Below are 18,857 nucleotides of genomic sequence, written 5' to 3'. Positions count from 1 at the left end.
AAATAAATACTCCCCTGGTACGCCTGAGTCCTACATACAATACCCAACATCAAACAGCATCCGCTCAAACCAGTGCTGCTCTCACTCCTTTATCCCTCTAATTTCTTTTATTTTTGACCATCCCATTACACTCAACAAACCCTCACAATTGGCTTCTCTTACTACCCCTTTCAACTTTATCCTCCCCTTCTCCTACTCTCTTAATCATACGAGTATTTCTTTTATTCTTTAACTATAAGAAGTTAACCTATACAAACATTTAGCCAGAAAAACGTTCACAGCCCGTGTAATATTCATATTTAATATATTAGCGAATTGCAATATCTAGTCAGAAAAATCCACATAAATATATAAGCTAAGCTGTCAAATATACACTGTTCCACACTTCCACTCCACAAATAAAACATTCGAATAGACTATAGCACTAACTCAATATTAACATATATTTAGTGGTTCCAAAACCTTTACCTAATTTTGTTTCATTCAAATAAAACCACCTTTTTTACAGTCCCATTAGCATAGTACCCATAGCTATCAACTCTTCAATGCCTGCAAAAAAGAGCAACAATGCATTAATAACAGAAAAAAAAAGAGTAACTTCTACAACTGTAAAATTCACTGATTCAGCGAGTATATTGCATTGGCAATTCCAATATTTCATCTACAACCTCAACAGTTTCCTTTTCTCTAGCACATTCGCAAGAACCAAAATGCTCACAAAGATAAGATTTCTCAATTTATGTTTTTTTATCTTACGTTGGATGTAAACACACCAGGCATGAATGAAACGAGAACTGTGTTATGGATCTGCATGGCAATTCCAATTAGTTTCTTGGTTATGTGAGAGTAAAATTGCAAACCAATTAGACTTGGCAAACTTCACACACACGCCACAAAAGGCTAAGACATGGTCCAGCAGCGACATACTTAATCTCACCAATACTAATAGTCTAATATGTAGGCCTTAAAAAGCGACCCCCAAATGAACAAGCCAAACTAACCACCTACGGGCCAAAAATTGAATAACTGAAATTTCCTTAGCATTAAGCATTTAATTCTAAAGTAGAACAATTCCAAATTACTGTAACTCCATGTGATATTTTCAACTAAATTGAAATCATACGTGATAAAATAATTCAGTATAAGAGAAACTGCTATGAGGATCTAAACCTAGACAGACCAAACCTTAACCAGAGAAGCAACAAAAGAACAACAAAGAAAAAATACAATTCAGATCATGGTTTTTCCTTTACCAAAGGCTATGATACAAAGACAAAGGCTAGGCAAATCGCTATCTTGTCAAGAAAGTAGCTGTTAATAATTAGGGCAGATATCGCTTTACAATTCAACAAAGATTATGTTACTTTATGCTCATTAGCATCTTTTCATACAATTTTCCATGTACCATTTACAGTATAATTTATAAAAGATAATAAATAAATGCATAATATATATATATATAATATGTGCTCGTACACACACAGTTCGGGAGGATCCCAAACAGAAGCTACGATAAAACCTCTGTATCCAAACTATTAAATTCGGGGGAAGGGCTGAGATTGGAAGTATCTCACTTATTTCAAATTTTTGTCATTTGATGGTCCACGAAATTTTATTCTTGAATTTGGTCACTATGATTCTCATCCACATTGAGTTTTGTAAAACAATAATTTCTAAAGTAAACAACTCATCGACATAGCCGTACGGGTCTAATGTCAAGATGGTAATGGTCTAGTCAAGATAGACTCTAGTGTTTGCATGTAATTTATCCTTCAATAACGACAGTAGTTTAATTAACAGCACACGCATGTTAGCCATAACCAATGAGGTTCGCCTGTATGGTTTATGGCTTAGCCCCAAATGCTTATTATTGTATAAAATAGAAGTACTTTATATGTCACATTGTTACCTCAGATGACAGATCAGCAACAGGTGAGGCTTTGCCCTACCTGCTCATGCTCAGTTCCTATACCAAGAATTTCAAATTTCAGAAGCCATTCATTCATACAAAAAAAAAAAAAAAAGATTTTAGTAACCCTATCTCATAAACAACGTCAACCAAGGGAATCATGCATTATACAGTTTAATATACACAACAAATTTCTTGTCAAGGTAATGATTGGTTAACCCAAGCATGGTTTTGTTGCAATTACGATTAGTTAAAACGTCTTTCATGCACAGTAAGCTCACACAAGTTTTCCTTTCCTGGTCAATATCTAGATCCATTTTTACAGGGTTGCCACTCAATTGATGATGAAAACAAGAAAAAAGGACTCTACCGATATATTATATATAAAGCCCCGAAAAATTGGCAAATAGAATTAGAATGGGCTATATTTAGAAAATTTAATTTACCTTGCTTTTTGGTGGGTGGGGGTTTCAGCCTGCAAAATATGAGCTCGTCTTTCTCACGTCCTGGTGCTGACAACACCAGAGCTTGGAAGGTTTTAATTTGACTGCCATCAACATCCTTTGCCTCAAAGGTAGCGTAAAAATTGGTACCACGGACAACCCTTGCGGTAAGATTCACAAGCCTCACAAACTCAAAATTCGCATTCTACAAGAACTAAAATCGCTCAGCAAATGTTTAGAGGAAAAAAAATCTTGAGAATTTTTTTTTAAAAAAAAAAAACGCTACCTCATCCTTGTTGAACTGCTTTATCCCCAACTCTGCGAAAGGAGTGATGAAATTCTGATAGTAGTCATTAATATCAACAGGCACCACCATATTATACATGAAATATTGCCTGAAGTCCCCGACCTCGAAACACTGTTATCAAAGAAAGACATCCATAAATTAAAAAATCTTAACGAAAAATTACTATTCAGTGAAATATACGACGCTCTCACCTCGCTCTCGTTAATCTGTCTAGCATATTTTTCATATACATCGTCGGGCATCTCATCGCTGTAATACTCATCATCGGCTACAGGTATTTTCCGATCGTCTCCACCTTCCCAAACAGATTTTTCGCCTTCGTCTCCGGCTGATTTGTCGCTATCGTCTCCACCTTCACAAATAGATTTGTCGCCACTGTCACCGGATTCAATTCGAGGCCTTTTATCTGGCGGCGCACCATCCTCCAATTTGGACTCCCATCCTTCCGCGGTGAGGCTCGCCATTCACACAGATGTTGCAGATAACAAACCCTAGCCAGAAAGCCTTTTCGTTTTTCGTTTTTCGTTTTTCGTCGGGAGGGGTAAATTAATATATATATATAGCCATGGGACTGGATTGGGCCATTGATTGACTCATGGTTTTGGGCTATGACCTGGGTCATCAGGACGAATATCGGTTAGGAAAATTTTAATTACACCTCAGTTTTTTAATAATTTAATCACACCCGATTTAAGTTGACTTTCCTCTTAACATATTCTTTTCAGTTCTCAGCTCTTTAACACCCCACCCTCCAACAAAAATTCCGCCTTCCTCGCAGGAATTCACAGCACTCAGGGACCTCCATTTCGCACAAACTCGAAAGGCTCGAAACACGATCGCCCACCATACTCCGCCAAGCTTCGACCTACCCTGAGGATAAATCAGAATTGAAGAAACCAATTTCGAGTCCAACACTGCAGTCGGTGTAGAAAAACAAACAACTCTCTCTATCTCTTTGCAATCCACGTGGACCATGGTTCACATTCTCACAGAGTACCAAGCACTTCAAAACTTCACAGGACTTGCACGAAAAGATTGTCAAAATGATTTTTTGTTGTCACCATCTATTTTACGGACCTTGCTGAGGACTCATAGTGACCCAAATGTGAATTCTCAGGTTTTGAGTTGGCTTGTGATATTTTACACAAACTCCAAGGTGACCCAGGAGGCCATTCAAGTGTTTGAACATATGAGAGGTCATGGATATGGTCTACATTTGCGTGCTTGTATTGTATTGTTGAATTCTTTGGCGAAAGAGAGGCTAACTGCATTTAGTCTCTTTTCGTTGCGAGCTCTCCCATCTTAGTCAGTGAAGCGACGATGATGATGCTTCATCGAATAGGGTATTTGATAGTCCTCGAGAAATCAAATTGGATTTCGGTTTGTCTTATTTATCTTCGTTTCTGTCAATTTCAACATCCGATTATGGGTTGCTCTGTTTTACGTCTGCGATGTATTTTTAAAATGTCTAAGATTTTATGTACTTTTAGTACCTTTATAAATATTTAAAATTTGTAGGAATACACTTAACAATGGGTGTTCTTAATAAATATCAAGGTCTAACTAAAGTTTTTCAATGGGCTATTTGAAGGGACTTACTCTACAGAGTCTATTATATGGACTGGGTCATCAAGACCATATGGGCTATTTGAAAGGACTTACTGTACAGAGTTTATTATACGGGCTTGGTTATTCCGCCACTGTGAGAGTTATATTTTGGGCCTTCATGTATTTCGAAACTCTGGAAAGTGGAAACTGTACCTTTGCTTCTTCGGCTTGAAAAGGCCGAGAGGAGATTGGACCATTAACTTAGGCCCTTAAAAATCTGTTCAAATTAATGATTAGAAATGGCCCAAAGTCCAAGGCCCACGAACTTCACAGGAATGCAGAACTAAACTATGTATGTAGAATTAGGTTTTGAGAAATTTTGTTAACACATAACACAACATAAACTACTAAGTTTACACCACCTATTTTAACCCTATAAGTTTACATCCATAGTTTACTTCTGATTCACAAAGCAACTTGTTGGTATTGTGATTACTTCTATTGGTGAGTTAACAGATAATCCAACATACATAACGGCAGAAAATCCAATAGAGATTTGTATTTATTAAGGAGCTTGACAGCGAAGAAACTGCAACTGACAAATTAGCCTTCAATCAAAGAATGGACTAGGTGGTTACAGCTTCCTTCTTTTTCCAGCCATTGCTCATAGTGTAGCTCCTTTGCTAAAGTGGAGCACATTCGCACAGTATGGCTGCTCTCACTCACTCTCAGTTTGACACGATGATTTTCGTCTGTATACCAAAAAAAATCCATGACGTGCACAGCTATTCTCTGTAACTAGCCCAACCTACTCATGCTCAGTACCTATACCAAGAATTCCAAATTTTAGAAGCCATCCATTCATACAAAAAAAAAAAGAAAAGAAAAGATTTAAGTAACACTATCTCATAAATAATGTCAACCAAGGGAATCATACATTATACAGTTGAATATACACAACAAATTTTTTGTCAAGGTAGTGATTGGTTAACCCAAGCATGGTTTTGTTGCAATTACGATTAGTTAAGACTCTATTTCATGCACAGAAAGCTCACACAAGTTTTCCTTTCTTGGTCAATATCTAGACCCATTTTTGCAGGGTTGCTACTGGATTGATGATCAAAACAACAAGAAAAAGGACTTTAGTCATATATTATATATAAAGCCCCAAAAAATTGACAAATAGAATGGGCTATATTTAGAAAAAATAATTTACCTTGCTTTTTGTTGGTTGGGGTTTCAGCCTGCAAAATATGAGCTCGTCTTTCTCACATCCAGGTGCTAACAACACCAGAGCTTGGAAGGTTTTAATTTGACTGCCATCAGCATCCTTTGCCTCAAAGGTAACGTATAAGTTGATACCACGGACAACCCTTGCGGTAAGATTCACAAGCCTCACAAACTCAAAATTCGCGTTCTACAAGAACTAAAATCGCTCAGCAAATGTTTAGAGGAAAAAAAAATCTTGAGAATTTTTTTTAAAAAAAAAAAAAAACGATACCTCATCCTTGTTGAACTGCTTTATCCCCAACTCTGCGAAAGGAGGGATTAAATTCTGATAATGGTCATCAATATCAACAGGCACCACCATATTATACATGAAATACTTCGTGAAATCCTTGACCTCGAAACACTGTTATCAAACAAAGACATCCATAAATTAAAAAATTGTAACGAAAAATTACTATTCAGTGAAATATACGACGCTCTCACCTCGCTCTCGTTAACCTGTTTAGCATATTCTTCATATACCTCGTCGGGCATCTCATCGCTGTAATACTCATCATCGTCTACAGGTATTTTTCGATTGTCTCCAGCTGATTTGTCGCTATCGTCTCCACCTTCACAAATAGATTTGTCGCCACCGTCACCGGATTCAATTCGAGGCCTTTTATCTGGCGACGCGTCATCCCCCAATTTGGACTCCCATCCTTCCGCAGTGAGGCTCGCCATTGACACAGATAACAAACCCTAGCCAGAAAGGTTTTTCGTTGTCGTGATTCGTCAGGGTTACAATAAATATGTAAGTACTGGACTGGGCCATTGATTGACTGATGGTTTGGGCTATGGACTGGGTCATCACTCATCAGGACCATGTGGGCTACTTGAAGAAGAGCACTATTTACGGGATTGGTGAATCGGCCACTGTCTAAGAGACTAAGAGTTATATTTCGCGCCTTCATCGATTAGAAATGGCCCAAAGCCCAAGGCCCACGAAGTTAACAGGAATGCATAACTAAACTACGTAAATGTTGTTTGGACAATTAGGTTTTGTCCCCTTTATAATAAAGAAAAATAAAACAATGAACAAACATGGATAAATTTCAATCACTGGATATAAATTGTTTTAAATCACATGATATTCATATTCATTCATCCATTAAGAAAAAGACAGAAAGTGCACGTTTCCTTCATTAATTGTGGTTGGCTGGTGATGAATTGGAACAAGGTTAAGCTTATATCACACATAACGTTTATGATCGATTCGTCCCATATTTAGACCTTCTGTTACTTGGCCAGACAAACACCAAGTCTCCTTCAATTGAAACAAGCCCTCATGGATTCAGTACCAACGCGACCAGCTCAAAAAAAAAATTTTCAGACAATGACGAAGCCCTCATGGATCCACTGGCTGTAGATCTAGTATTTTTCTAATAAAAAATGAAAAAAGATGGCCTTCAAAGTCCAAACTGACGAGTATATATATATATATATATATATATATGTATATGAATTCTTGTGTACCAATTGCCCGTAGAAGGTGTAAGGGGAATATTAAGGTATAAATGAAGTTTCTTTTGGGCTTAATTAAGGCAATACATCTTTTAACCAAACAAATAGTATCGAATCGTCTAGTGCATGTCCTGCATGGTGTTGACACCAATGTTTGCAGAAAGTGTAGATGAAAACTTAACAAGACGGGAAAAATGACGAATATGATGAGGCTATGAGATGGGTGAATATAAAACTTTTATCAAAATTAGACTGAGTGCATGCAGAAAATCCACCAGAGATTTGTGTTTATGAAGGAGCTTGACAGCCAAGGAACTGCAACTTACAAATTAGCTTTCAATCAAAGAAAGGACTAGGTGGTTACAGCCTCAGCCTTCTTTTCCTAGCAATTGCTCAGAGCGTAGCTCCTTTGCTAAAATGGAGCACATTCCCACAGTATGGCCACTCTCTCTCTCTCTTGGTTTGATACGATGAATTTGCTATGCATGCCAACACAAATACATGACATGCACGGCTATTCATTTTAACTCAGTCAAGTTCGGAAGAATTCCAAGCTCCTAATTTTGCATATCGATGAATCTTGGATAATAGTATCACATATTGAAGAGTTATGGTTCCAAAAAAAGATAGAATTTATGAAAGAACAGGATCAGCTCCTAATTTTGCATATTGATGGATCTTGGATAATAGTATATGTTTTTGATCGCGACTATCCATATGTTGCAAAGAGGGAAACCTGTCATGGAACTTGTCAACGACAGATTAAGGTAATTATTTTCAAAAAAATATTTTTCTTTTGTTAGTTAATTTTTTTAATAATATGATACTTCACAATTTTATTTTTTATTCACACAACCATCTATGAAGATTCAAGGTTTTTGATGGTGTAGAGAATAGTGAGGAAGCAATACTTCAATCAGTTGTCAAGCAACCAATTACAGCCGCAATAGACATTTGTGAGGCGGATTAATTATACTTTTCATAACCGAAAGATTGCGATCATTCACTTTTAACACCCAAATATTTTTTGTTATAAAGTCGTCGCACATTTTTGTAAAATAAAACTTTTTGGGTACTTGGTCATATTTATTACAGTTTGGGCAAGGTTAATGTTGATTTGACAAATGGTCAACCATTGCAAAATTGGATGTGCGGCAATTCCACCGAAGTTTTTTGAAAAAAAATCAAAATAAAAATGATATGTCATTAAAAAGAAAAAATTAAAAAAACTTTACTTTCACTCACCTCTCCCCTCTCTGTCTCTTTAACTGCAATCGCGTGAGTCTAGATCAGAGGTAGGTCTTCATGTTTGTACAGTGAGATTGGAAGTAGCTCACTTATTTCAAATTTTTGTCATTGTTATTTTGATGGTCCACGAAATTTTATTCTTGAATTTGGTCACTATGATTTTGATCCACATTCAGTTTTGTAAAACATTAATTTCAATAGTAATCAACTCATCAACATAGCCGTACGGGTCTAATGTCAAGATGGTAATGGTTTAGTCAAGATAGACTCTAGGGTTTGCCTGTAATTTGTCCTTCAATAAAAACAGTAGTTTAATTAACAGTACTCGCATGTTAGCGCAAACCAATGAGGTTCACCTGTATGGTTTATGGTTTAGCCCTAAATGCTTATTATTGTATAAAATAGAAGTACTTTATATGTTACATTGTTACCTAGATGACAGATCAGAAACAAGTAAGGCCTTGCCCAACCGACTCATGCTCAGTACCTATACCAAGAATTCCAAATTTCAGAAGCCATCCATTCATACGAAAAAAAAAGAAGAAAAGATTTAAGTAACACTATCTCATAAATACTGTCAACCAAGGGAATCATGCATTATACAGTTGAATATACACAACAAATTTCTTGTCAAGGTAGTGATTGGTTAACCCAAGCATGGTTTTGTTGCAATTACGATTAATTAAAACTCTCTTTCATGCACAGTAAGCTCACACAAGTTTTCCTTTCTTGGTCAATATCTAGACCCATTTTTGCAGGGTTGCTACTGGATTGATGATGAAAACAACAAGAAAAATTGACAAATAGAATGGGCTATATTTAGAAAAAATAATTTACCTTGCTTTTTGGTAGGTGGGGGTGTCAGCCTGCAAAATATGAGCTCGTCTTTCTCACGTCCAGGTGCTAACAACACCAGAGCTTGGAAGGTTTTAATTTGACTGCCATCAGCATCCTTCGCCTCAAAGGTAACGTAAAAGTTGATTCCACAGACAACCCTTGCGGTAAGATTCACAAGCCTCACAAACTCAAAATTCGCATTCTACAAAAACTAAAATCGCTCAGCAAATGTTTAGAGGAAAAAAAATCTTGAGAAATTTTTTTTTTAAAAAAAAAAAACGATACCTCATCCTTGTTGAACTTCTTTATCCCCAACTCTGCGAAAGGAGTGATTAAATTCCGATGATGGTCATCAATATCAACAGGCACCACCATATTATACATGAAATACTTCGTGAAGTCCTCGACCTCGAAACACTGTTATCAAAGAAAGACATCCATAACTTAAAAAATCGTAACGAAAAATTACTATTCAGTGAAATATACGACGCTCTCACCTCGCTCTCGTTAACCTGTCTAGCATATTCTTCATATACCTCGTCGGGCATCTCATCGCTGTAATATTCATCATCGTCTACAGGTATTTTTCCATCGTCTCCACCTTCCCAAACAGATTTTTCGCCTTCGTCTCCAGCTGATTTGTCGCTATCGTCTCCACCTTCACAAATAGATTTGTCGCCACCGTCACCGGATTCAATTCGAGGCCTTTTCTCTGGCGATGCGTCATCCCCCAATTTGGACTCCCATCCTTCCGTGGTGAGGTTCGCCATTGACACAGATAACAAACCCTAGCCAGAAAGCTTTTTCGTTTTCGTGATTCGTCGATCGATCTAACAGATCCGGATAGGAACGTATATATATAAGAACTGGGCCATTGATTGACTCATGGTTTGGGCTATGAACTGGGTCATCAGGACCATATAGGCTATTTTAATGGACTTACTCTACAGAGTCTATTTATTATACGGGCTTGGTCAATCGGCCACTGTCTAAGAGAGTAAGAGTTATATTTTTGGGCCTTCATGTATTGAACTTAGCCTTTTAAAATCCTGTTCAAATTAATGATTAGAAAGGCCAAAAGCCCAAGGCCCACGAACTTAACAGGATGCAGAACTAAACTACATAAATGTTGTATGTACAATTAGGACCCTTTTTCCCCTTATAATAAAGAAAAGAAAACAATGAACAAACATGGATAAATTTCAATTACTAAATATAAATTGATTTAAATCACATTTATTCATCCATCCCCCCATCCATTAAAAAAAGACAGAAAGTGCAGGTTTGAGGTTTCCTCCATTAGTTGTTCAATAACGTTGGCCGAACTATTTCTCAACTATCTGTTGTCCCAATTTAACAACTTCCATTAAGGGGTTCATATAGATGATGGGTGCATAACAATTTTGGCAAAATTAGACTGTCAGAACGGATAATGCAACATCATACTGAAACGAGGGCAGAAAATCCACCAGAGATTTGTATTTATTAAGGAGCTTGACAGCCAAGGAACTGCAACTTACAAATTAGCCTTCAATCAAAGAATGGACTAGGTGGTTACAGGCTTAAAGCCTCAGCCTTCTTTTCCTAGCTATTGTTCAGAGTAGCTCTTCGCTAAAATGGAGCACATTCCCACAGTATGGCCGCTCTCTCTCTCTCTCGGGTTTGTTAGGATGATTTTGCTCTGTATACCAACACAAATACATGACATGCAAAGCTATTCTTTTTAACTCAGTTCTTCAAGTTCAGAAGAATTCCAAGCATTCTCACCCTCTCCCCACCGACTATGGACCTCCTCGATCCTATCAGAAGACCTGCAAATCCCGCTACAGCTCCAGTCAGATGAAGCAACACAGATGTTGCCTGCCTGGGCTTTCCACTCGGCGTCTGCACTGACGCATCACCAAATAATCATAACATTACATATTTCATCATTACACCGATCTGTTTTCTGTACTCACTGAAGTATCTAAATAATTTCTAGTGAATTCCATGTGCAGAAGTTAATTCATTTGACAGTCTCAAAACAATAGCTAATAACTACTGCATTTTTGTTAACAATCGTGCAAGGAAATTCACTGGTCACATACGTACATAAACATGGCAACAGGTAATTAAATACAATGATTTGAATCTTAACCATCCAGGGGAGACCACTTAATATCAAGGAAAATGAAAAATCTAGTCGTCAAAATGTTCTTCTGCCCTGAATGTGTATGGAGGATCCATTGTCAAATCATTACTTTACTTTGGTGAATGAAAGTTTTGTAAAACGTTAATTTCTATAGTAACCAACTCATCAACATAGCTGTACAGGTCTAATGTCAGGATAGTGATGGTCTAGTCAAGATAAGACTCTAGTGTTTGCCTGTAATTGATCCTTCACTAACAACAGTAGTTTAATTAACAGTAAGCACATGTTAGTCCTAACCAATGAGGTTCACCTGTACGGTTTGCTTACTATTGTATAAAATAGAAGTACTTTACATGTTACATTGTTACCTCAGATAACAGATCAGGAACAAGTGAGGCCTTGCCCAGCCTGCTCATGCTCAGTACCTATATGAAGAATTCCAAATTTCAGAACCATTCATACATACCAAAAAACAAAAAGATTTAAGTAACCCAATCTCATAAATGACATAAACAATGTCAACCGATGGAATCATGCATTATACAGTTGAATATACACAACAAATTTCTTGTCAAGGTAGTGATTGGGTAACCCAAGCATGGTTTTGTTGCAATTACGATTAGTTAAAACTCTCTTTCATGCACAAGTGCGATCGCACAAGTTTTCCGTTCTTGGTCAATATCTAGATCATTTTTTGCAGGGTTGCAACTCAATTGATGATGAAAACAAGAAAAAAGGACTCTAGCGATATATTACATATAAAGCCCCGAAAAATTGACAAATAGAAGTAGAATGGGCTATATTTAGAAAAGTTAATTTACCTTGCATTTTGGTGGGTGGGGGTTTCAGCCTGCAAAATATGAGCTCGTCTTTCTCACGTCCTGGTGCTGACAACACCAGAGCTTGGAAGGTCTTAATTTGACTGCCATCAGCATCCTTTGCCTCAAAGGTAACGTAAAAGTTGGTACCACGGACAAGCCTTGCGGTAAGATTCACAAGCCTCACAAACTCAAAATTCGCATTCTACAAGAACTAAAATCGCTCAGCAAATGTTTAGAGGAAAAAAAATCTTGAGAATTTTTTTTTTAAACGATACCTCATCCTTGTTGAACTGCTTTATCCCCAACTCTGCGAAAGGAGTGATTAAATTCAGATAATGGTCATCAATATCAACTGGCACCACCATATTATACATGAAATATTGCCTGAAGTCCTCGACCTCGAAACACTGTTTTCAAAGAAAGACACCCATAAATTAAAAAATCGTAACGAAAAATTACTATTCAGTGAAATATACGACGCTCTCACCTCGCTCTCGTTAACCTGTCTAGCATATTCTTCATATACCTCGTCGGGCATCTCATCGCTGTAATACTCATCATCGTCTACAGGTATTTTTCGATTGTCTCCACCTTCCCAAACAGATTTTTCGCCTTCGTCTCCAGCTGATTTGTCGCTATCGTCTCCAGCTTCACAAATAGATTTGTCGCCACCGTCATCGGATTCAATTCGAGGCCTTTTGTCTGTCGGCGCTTTATCCTCCAATTTGGACTCCCATCCTTCCCCGGTGAGGCTCGCCATTGACACAGATAACAAACCCTAGCCAGAAAGCTTTTTCGTTTTCGTGATTCGTCGATCGATCTATCCGAATAGGGAAGGAGGAGTAAACGTATATATATAAGAACTGGGCCATTGATTGACTCATGGTTTGGGCTATTTGAATGGACATACTCTACATATTCTAGAATACGGGCTTGGTGAATCGGCCACTGTCTAAGAGTTATATTTTGGGCCTCCAGCCCCTTAAAATCCTGTTGAAATTAATGATTTGAAATGGTCCAAAGCCCAAGTCCCACGAACTTAACAGGAATGAAGAATTAAACTACATAAATGTTGTATGTACAATTAGATTTTTCCTATTTATAATAAAGAAAACAATGAACAAACACGGTTTGGAAGATTTTTTGGACACTCTTCCTCATTTGATTGGATGGATGTTAAATCACTAATAGCACAAATATTCCATTCCACACAAGAATAAAAAAATAAAATTCACGATACATTTTTCTTGATTTTAAGATAAAATATACGTGTATATGAGTCAGCAAATGAGCAATGAGTCAACCCAACAATGGGTGAGTCAGCAGCTCCTTCCCATCAAGCGATTATGACATGATTGTTGTGTTTATATAGTTATTTTATGATAAGTGATATGACCAGAATTATCTATCCCTAAGACAGTGACGATTATTTGACGGGTAAAAATTAATAATCACGATATAGACATAAACAAGGGAAGTAATATTTGGTCTAAATTCAAACAATCTAGGTGAGTTAAATGATATTATTATAATTATAGCTATTTGATCTGACTTAATAAAATCAGACGGCTCCCAAAAGAAAGTCGTCTGGTCCTTGCAATCAAATACGACAAAAATCCGTTACTTTTTTCTCTTATTGAGCCTACTTTTCATAGGTTCACTAAAAAGTCTTTCGGTGGGAAGATTGAGAAAGCAAAGCACTATAGACAAGATAGTAGTTGGCCCATCAAATATCAATGGATAAAGTGATAAACTAAACTACGCAAAGATAAGGCCGTGAATGTCAAAATGCTCATAAAACAATTAAGATGTACGTTGATGTTTTCTCTAATGCTCCAATCACATGCCTGACTTCATTGGCAATCGGTTTCAATTATCTTAGTCATTAGATTAAAAGAACGGTCCACAAGTAATTAGAAAATAGAAACTCGTTCTTAGATTTCAGGATGGCTATAAATGTAGGATAAGATTAAGCGCAAAATTACCGCCACAAAATATGGAGCGCAACCAAAGAGGTTTCTCTGCCACCACCACCCACGGCGGTCCACCACTTCACACGGTGGAACCCCTTGCTCGGACCATGTTTAACCGACTATTCGCGGTGGTTTACACTTGTGGACTCATAGTTCATTTTTCTCATCATGCGCAGAATCTCTTTCAATCCAGATCCATACTGTCCTTCTCTATACACGTATCTCTACTACTCTCTGATCTTGTTCTCGCCTTCATGTGGGCCACCACACAGGCTTTACGGATGTGTCCAGTTCAGCGCAGACAGTTTCCGGAGAACCTCGAAAAAGTTGTGAGAAGAAGTGAGTTTCCGGCTCTGGATGTGTTCATATGCACGGCGGACCCGTACAAGGAGCCGCCAATCACGGTGGTTAACACGGCCTTGTCGGTTTTGGCGTATGATTATCCGACGGACAAGTTGTCAGTATTTGTGTCTGATGACGGTGGCTCTGCACTGACTCTCTTTGCTTTCCTGGAGGCTGCCAAGTTTGGGAGATACTGGTTGCCATTTTGTCGGAAGAACGACGTCATGGAGAGGAGTCCAGAGGAGCATTTCATGGCATCAGATCATGATCATTGGTCCTCTGAGACTCGGGAGATCAAGGTAACAAAAACTTAAATATCAGTCTATTATACTTCAACTATTAAAGAAGCAGGAAGTCGATATGTCCGAGTGGTTAAGGAGACAGACTTGAAATCTGTTGGGCTTCGCCCGCGCAGGTTCGAACCCTGCTGTCGACGTTTTACTTTTGTTTTTGTACCATTTCAATCAAAAGGTCTCAAATCTCAACCCTTGTTTTTTAAGATTAGGAAAGTGATCAGCTTCGTTTCTTGATCATGTGGCAGACGATGTATGAGATCATGAAGACTAGGGTGGAATTCGTGGTTCAGAGTGGAAAAGTTGGCGATCAGTATATCAGTTCTGATGAAGAGCGCCAGATTTTTGAAAAGTGGACGGACGGATTTACCGATCAAGATCATCCTGCTGTAGTTCAGGTTGCCCTCTAACCATATTTTTTACATTTCATAAAAAAAAAAACCATATTTCTTATATTTTGACGCTATGGTAGCTTGAAATAGAAGGCATGTTCCTTTTCTGTATTTTTAATAAAAAATTTACATTAGCAACATAAAAATCCCACATCTTCCGTTAGTCTAGGGACCGACAAGTTCACGAGTGGCCTTTTCCCCGGGTCAAGCCTAGGGGAGGAACAAATCTATACGGGTTAAGTCCGAAGCATACAATATATCTAATTTGCGCGATTTCTCAATTGTGTTAAACCATTTTTGTCTTCCCTTACAATACATATCTTTTACTTGTAGATTCTATTAGACAACGGCAAGGACCTAGACATCACAGGCCATTCTATGCCAAACCTCATTTATGTCTCTAGAGAGAAAAGCATGACTTCTCACCACCACTTCAAAGGTGGTGCCCTTAATGCCCTGGTAAGAATCCTCATAAATTATTTTTGTCCATAATTTATCTATATATATTGGCTCATCATTTTGTTTTTTTATTTCCCTTGAAAAAGCTTCGAGTATCAGCTCTCCTAAGCAATGCTCCGATAGTTCTAACATTAGATTGTGATATGTACTCAAACAATCCTCGAACACCTCATCAAATGCTCTGTTACTTCTCCGATACAACAATAATCCCTTATCACTTGGGGTATGTCCAATTTCCTCAGCGGTTTAAGGGCATCAACAAGAGTGATACCTACAGTTGTGAGTACAAACGTATGTTTCACATTAATCCTATGGGGTTGGATGGGCTACGAGGCCCTGATTATTTTGGTTCAGGGACCTTCTTTCTTCGACGGACTTTCTTTGGAGGCCCATCAACTCCAATATCACCGGAAATACCAGAGTTGCGACCAGCCCATATTGTAAACAAGCTCAGCAAGTCCCAAGAGATTTTGGCACTGGCCCACTTTGTAGCTGGATGTAATTATGAGAATAATACCAATTGGGGCTCCAAGGTAAAAACCTATATTTTCATTATTATCATTAACAATACAATAGTATGTTAGGAAAAGCTTGTTTATTTGTAGTTTATTTATTTATTTATTGAATATGCAGATTGGGTTCAGATATGGATCACTGGTTGAGGACTACAACACTGGTTTTATGTTGCATTGTGAGGGGTGGAAGTCCATATTTTGCAATCCTGATAGGGCAGCATTCTATGGGTATGCACCCATAAGCTTGGTTGATACTTTGAATCAGAGCAAGAGATGGGACATTGGACTTCTTGAAGTAGCATTCTCTAAATATAGCACAATAACCTATGGTGTTAGGGCTATAAACCCTCTCATGGGCCTCGCTTATTCACACTATGCATTCTCGCCGACTTGGTCCATTCCAATCACCACATATGCCTTTCTACCCCAACTAGCTCTTCTCAACCAAGTTTCTATCTTACCTAAGGTATGCTATGCCTTTACCTTTCCTTTGAGCTTTACAGTTGGAATGTTAGCTTAAGAGCTCTAATATATGTAGATTTATTTTTAGAAAAACCCATGTCAAAACTTACCTAATACTGAAGAGAGTATAATAAATGTTTTTCAGGGTTCAGAATCTTGGTTTCTCTTGTATGTATTCCTTGGCGTAGGGGCCTATGGACAAGATTTCCTTGACTTTGTATTAGCTGGAGGAACGGTGGACCGGTGGTGGAATGATCAAAGGATGTGGATGATAAAGGGGCTCTCGTCTCAATTATTTGGATTTATTGAGTTCTTGGCCAAGCACATTGGCATTTCCACAATTAGTTTCAATGTTACAAGTAAAGTAGTTGATGGTGAGCAAAGGAGAAGATATGACCAAGGGATTTTTGAGTTTGGAGTTGCATCACCAATTTTTATTCCCCTAGTAATGACATCAATGATCAACTTCGTCTCCTTCGTTCGAGGAGTGTTCGGAATTCTTGGATGGAAGGACATGGAAGGACTAGTCATGCAAATGTTCATATCAGCATTTGTGATGGTGAATTGTTGGCCAGTTTATGAAGCCATGGTTATGAGAATTGACAAAGGAAAAATGTCAGGAAAAGTCGTTGTCATTGCAGCAATTTTGACATTTGCATTATATGAATCCGCCTCACTCATTCTCAATAAATAATGGCTTAAGGGGATTGTATGATCGGACTATTTCAATTATGTTACTGATACTATAAAAGCTTCACTACCATTTCATGGGCAATTTTTTTTCCAATGCTTTATTTTTTAATTAAATTTTTGTTACAATTCATTGTTTTCAATATTCTGATATGATTCATGGGTCAAGTGTTAGATAGATTATCAAAATAGCAATTGTCAAAATTCAAACTCTCCACACCTATATATTATGAATTATAATATTTATTCTTTACTTATATATATTACTTAGAATAAAATTCCTAATTCACTTAAACTTATTTGATATTATATAATATATCCCCTCACTTCTATATATTACCCCACTTATATATATTATTTAATAAAATTCCCGCTCCATAGATATACTTATAACTGAGAAAGCAATCAATAATTCAGTCGCAAAGTAACCAATCAATGTCGCGTTTAAAATTTTTCAAGACTAATTAGACTTTAAAGGGGTAATTTTAACAATAAAATTAAGATTGTGGGAAATAAAGTTGATGAAAACACTGATTGTTTTATCTCAAGTACTAATGTTGCATACCAATGGACTATGGATAATGACATTCGCTTGGAGCTAGATTATTCGTATGTTGTAAAGAGAGAACTTTTAGAAAAAATATGACGATAATTCTTTTCATAAATATTTTTATAATTTTTTATATTTATACAGCCATCTTTAAGTATTCTTGATTTCGCTAAAGTAGAGTGGAGTGAGGGAGCAATATTCGAATTAGTTGCCAAGCAACTTATAACTATCGGGTTAAATATGTGTGTTGCATTGTCAAGATTTGAGGGGTAATTTATGACATGAATTTGTCATTGTTTCTTTATTTTAGGAAGAAATTTACGAGTGGAAAACATGTTTTTAAACAATGGTGAATACTTGCTTTCTCAGTTGTCTTATCCCATTGTTAATGATTAAAGTTAATTTTCATAACGCGATTGATATATTGTTAGAAAAGATGTTGCCATTTCATATCAATTCTCAGTCCGTGTTAGAAAAGATGTTGCCATTTTATATCAATGAATCAGACATTTTTTTTGAATGCTTATTTTGTTATATGATGTGTCTGATATGAATTTTGCATATGTCATAATTTGAATAAAGAGATGAGAAGTATATTATCATTTTATATCCACAAATCGAACATTTTTTTTTTCATTGTTTTGAACACTTATTTTGTTCTTTGATCTCTCTAATACCATCTTATAATTTTAATAATGGATAGAGCATATGTCATAAATGCATATGATACCATGTCTTTATTTGAAAAATGTGTAGATTTTATCTCATAAATACCTCTGATACCATGTCATTATTTGAAGAATGGGTAGAACATATGTAATAATTTGAATAAAGAGATGAAAAGTAAATTATCATTTTATATTCACGAATCGAACATGTTTTTTTTTTTTTTGTTGTTGTTTTGAACACTTACTTTGTTTTTTGATGCTCTAATACCTTGTAAAATTGTCTGAACCATCACTGGCGATAAAAACTATGTCATAAATTAGTCTGATACCATGTCATTATTTGAATAATGTATAGAGCGTATGTCATAAATGCCTTTGATACCATGTCATGTCATTATTTGAAGAATGGGTAGAGATTTACGATTGATACCCGTACTGGTTGTTTTTCCTCATCTCCTAATATTGCATATCGTTGGATGTTGGGTAATGATATTTGCTTAGACCGCAATTATCCGTACTGTGCAAAGAGAGGAACT

The 18,857-nt window shown here is 36.9% G+C and overlaps 3 protein-coding genes and 1 non-coding gene across 10 annotated transcripts; 2 read left to right on the top strand and 2 right to left on the bottom strand.

The window, feature by feature from the left end:
* Window positions 1-317: 317 nt before the first annotated feature.
* Window positions 318-3,190, bottom strand: LOC119999942. The gene is made up of 5 exons (XM_038847773.1): window positions 2,851-3,190; window positions 2,639-2,770; window positions 2,356-2,557; window positions 1,910-1,966; window positions 318-549 (listed from the first exon to the last, which is right to left on the bottom strand). The coding sequence occupies exons 1-4, from the start codon at window positions 3,121-3,123 to the stop codon at window positions 1,923-1,925; spliced, it is 651 nt and encodes a 216-aa protein (XP_038703701.1). The 5' UTR covers window positions 3,124-3,190; the 3' UTR covers window positions 318-549; window positions 1,910-1,922.
* Window positions 3,191-4,743: 1,553 nt separating this feature from the next.
* On the bottom strand, window positions 4,744-12,815 carry LOC119999941. 6 transcript variants are annotated; one of them, XM_038847770.1, is made up of 5 exons: window positions 12,569-12,811; window positions 5,921-6,024; window positions 5,709-5,840; window positions 5,424-5,624; window positions 4,744-5,032 (listed from the first exon to the last, which is right to left on the bottom strand). In XM_038847770.1, the coding sequence occupies exons 1-5, from the start codon at window positions 12,735-12,737 to the stop codon at window positions 5,006-5,008; spliced, it is 633 nt and encodes a 210-aa protein (XP_038703698.1). In that variant the 5' UTR covers window positions 12,738-12,811; the 3' UTR covers window positions 4,744-5,005. The 6 variants fall into 6 exon arrangements, with proteins under 6 accessions (XP_038703698.1, XP_038703700.1, XP_038703695.1 ...); XM_038847769.1 differs by lacking the exons at window positions 4,744-5,032; window positions 5,424-5,624; window positions 5,709-5,840; window positions 5,921-6,024 and adding exons at window positions 10,469-10,914; window positions 11,525-11,581; window positions 11,978-12,179; window positions 12,253-12,384 and having other exon boundaries at window positions 12,465-12,814; XM_038847768.1 differs by lacking the exons at window positions 4,744-5,032; window positions 5,424-5,624; window positions 5,709-5,840; window positions 5,921-6,024 and adding exons at window positions 10,469-10,909; window positions 11,525-11,581; window positions 11,978-12,179; window positions 12,253-12,384 and having other exon boundaries at window positions 12,465-12,814.
* A 998-nt stretch (window positions 12,816-13,813) lies between these two features.
* LOC120000174 (cellulose synthase-like protein G3) lies at window positions 13,814-17,200 on the top strand. 2 transcript variants are annotated; one of them, XM_038848112.1, is made up of 6 exons: window positions 13,814-14,591; window positions 14,834-14,983; window positions 15,311-15,436; window positions 15,523-15,969; window positions 16,070-16,417; window positions 16,559-17,200. In XM_038848112.1, the coding sequence occupies exons 1-6, from the start codon at window positions 13,974-13,976 to the stop codon at window positions 17,105-17,107; spliced, it is 2,238 nt and encodes a 745-aa protein (XP_038704040.1). In that variant the 5' UTR covers window positions 13,814-13,973; the 3' UTR covers window positions 17,108-17,200. The 2 variants fall into 2 exon arrangements, with proteins under 2 accessions (XP_038704040.1, XP_038704041.1); XM_038848113.1 differs by having other exon boundaries at window positions 14,447-14,707.
* TRNAS-UGA lies at window positions 14,647-14,728 on the top strand. The gene has a single exon. It is a non-coding gene; the product is annotated as a tRNA-Ser (tRNA).
* Window positions 17,201-18,857: the final 1,657 nt, after the last annotated feature.

The sequence above is a fragment of the Tripterygium wilfordii genome, chromosome 6 (assembly GCF_013401445.1).
Source record: "Tripterygium wilfordii isolate XIE 37 chromosome 6, ASM1340144v1, whole genome shotgun sequence".
Lineage (NCBI taxonomy): Eukaryota > Viridiplantae > Streptophyta > Magnoliopsida > Celastrales > Celastraceae > Tripterygium > Tripterygium wilfordii.
The sequence above is the reverse complement of the archived record's forward strand: the minus strand, read 5'-3'. Positions and strand labels throughout refer to the sequence as shown.

Excerpts from the sequence above, each read along its gene's own strand:
- LOC119999942 (XM_038847773.1), bottom strand. The coding sequence starts at position 3,123 with ATGGCGAGCCTCACCGCGGAAGGATGGGAGTCCAAATTGGAGGATGGT. Across the intron at positions 2,558-2,638 it reads AGCAGTTCAACAAGGATGAG|AATGCGAATTTTGAGTTTGT; the intron begins GTAGCGTTTTTT and ends TAGTTCTTGTAG. Across the intron at positions 1,967-2,355 it reads CCCACCCACCAAAAAGCAAG|GAACTGAGCATGAGCAGGTA; the intron begins GTAAATTAAATT and ends TTCTTGGTATAG.
- LOC119999941 (XM_038847767.1), bottom strand. The coding sequence starts at position 12,737 with ATGGCGAGCCTCACCGGGGAAGGATGGGAGTCCAAATTGGAGGATAAA. Across the intron at positions 9,443-12,464 it reads GACAGGTTAACGAGAGCGAG|TGTTTCGAGGTCGAGGACTT; the intron begins GTGAGAGCGTCG and ends CTTTGATAACAG. Across the intron at positions 8,676-9,025 it reads CCCACCTACCAAAAAGCAAG|GTACTGAGCATGAGTCGGTT; the intron begins GTAAATTATTTT and ends TTCTTGGTATAG.
- LOC120000174 (XM_038848112.1), top strand. The coding sequence starts at position 13,974 with ATGGAGCGCAACCAAAGAGGTTTCTCTGCCACCACCACCCACGGCGGT. Across the intron at positions 14,592-14,833 it reads CTGAGACTCGGGAGATCAAG|ACGATGTATGAGATCATGAA; the intron begins GTAACAAAAACT and ends ATCATGTGGCAG. Across the intron at positions 14,984-15,310 it reads ATCATCCTGCTGTAGTTCAG|ATTCTATTAGACAACGGCAA; the intron begins GTTGCCCTCTAA and ends TTTTACTTGTAG.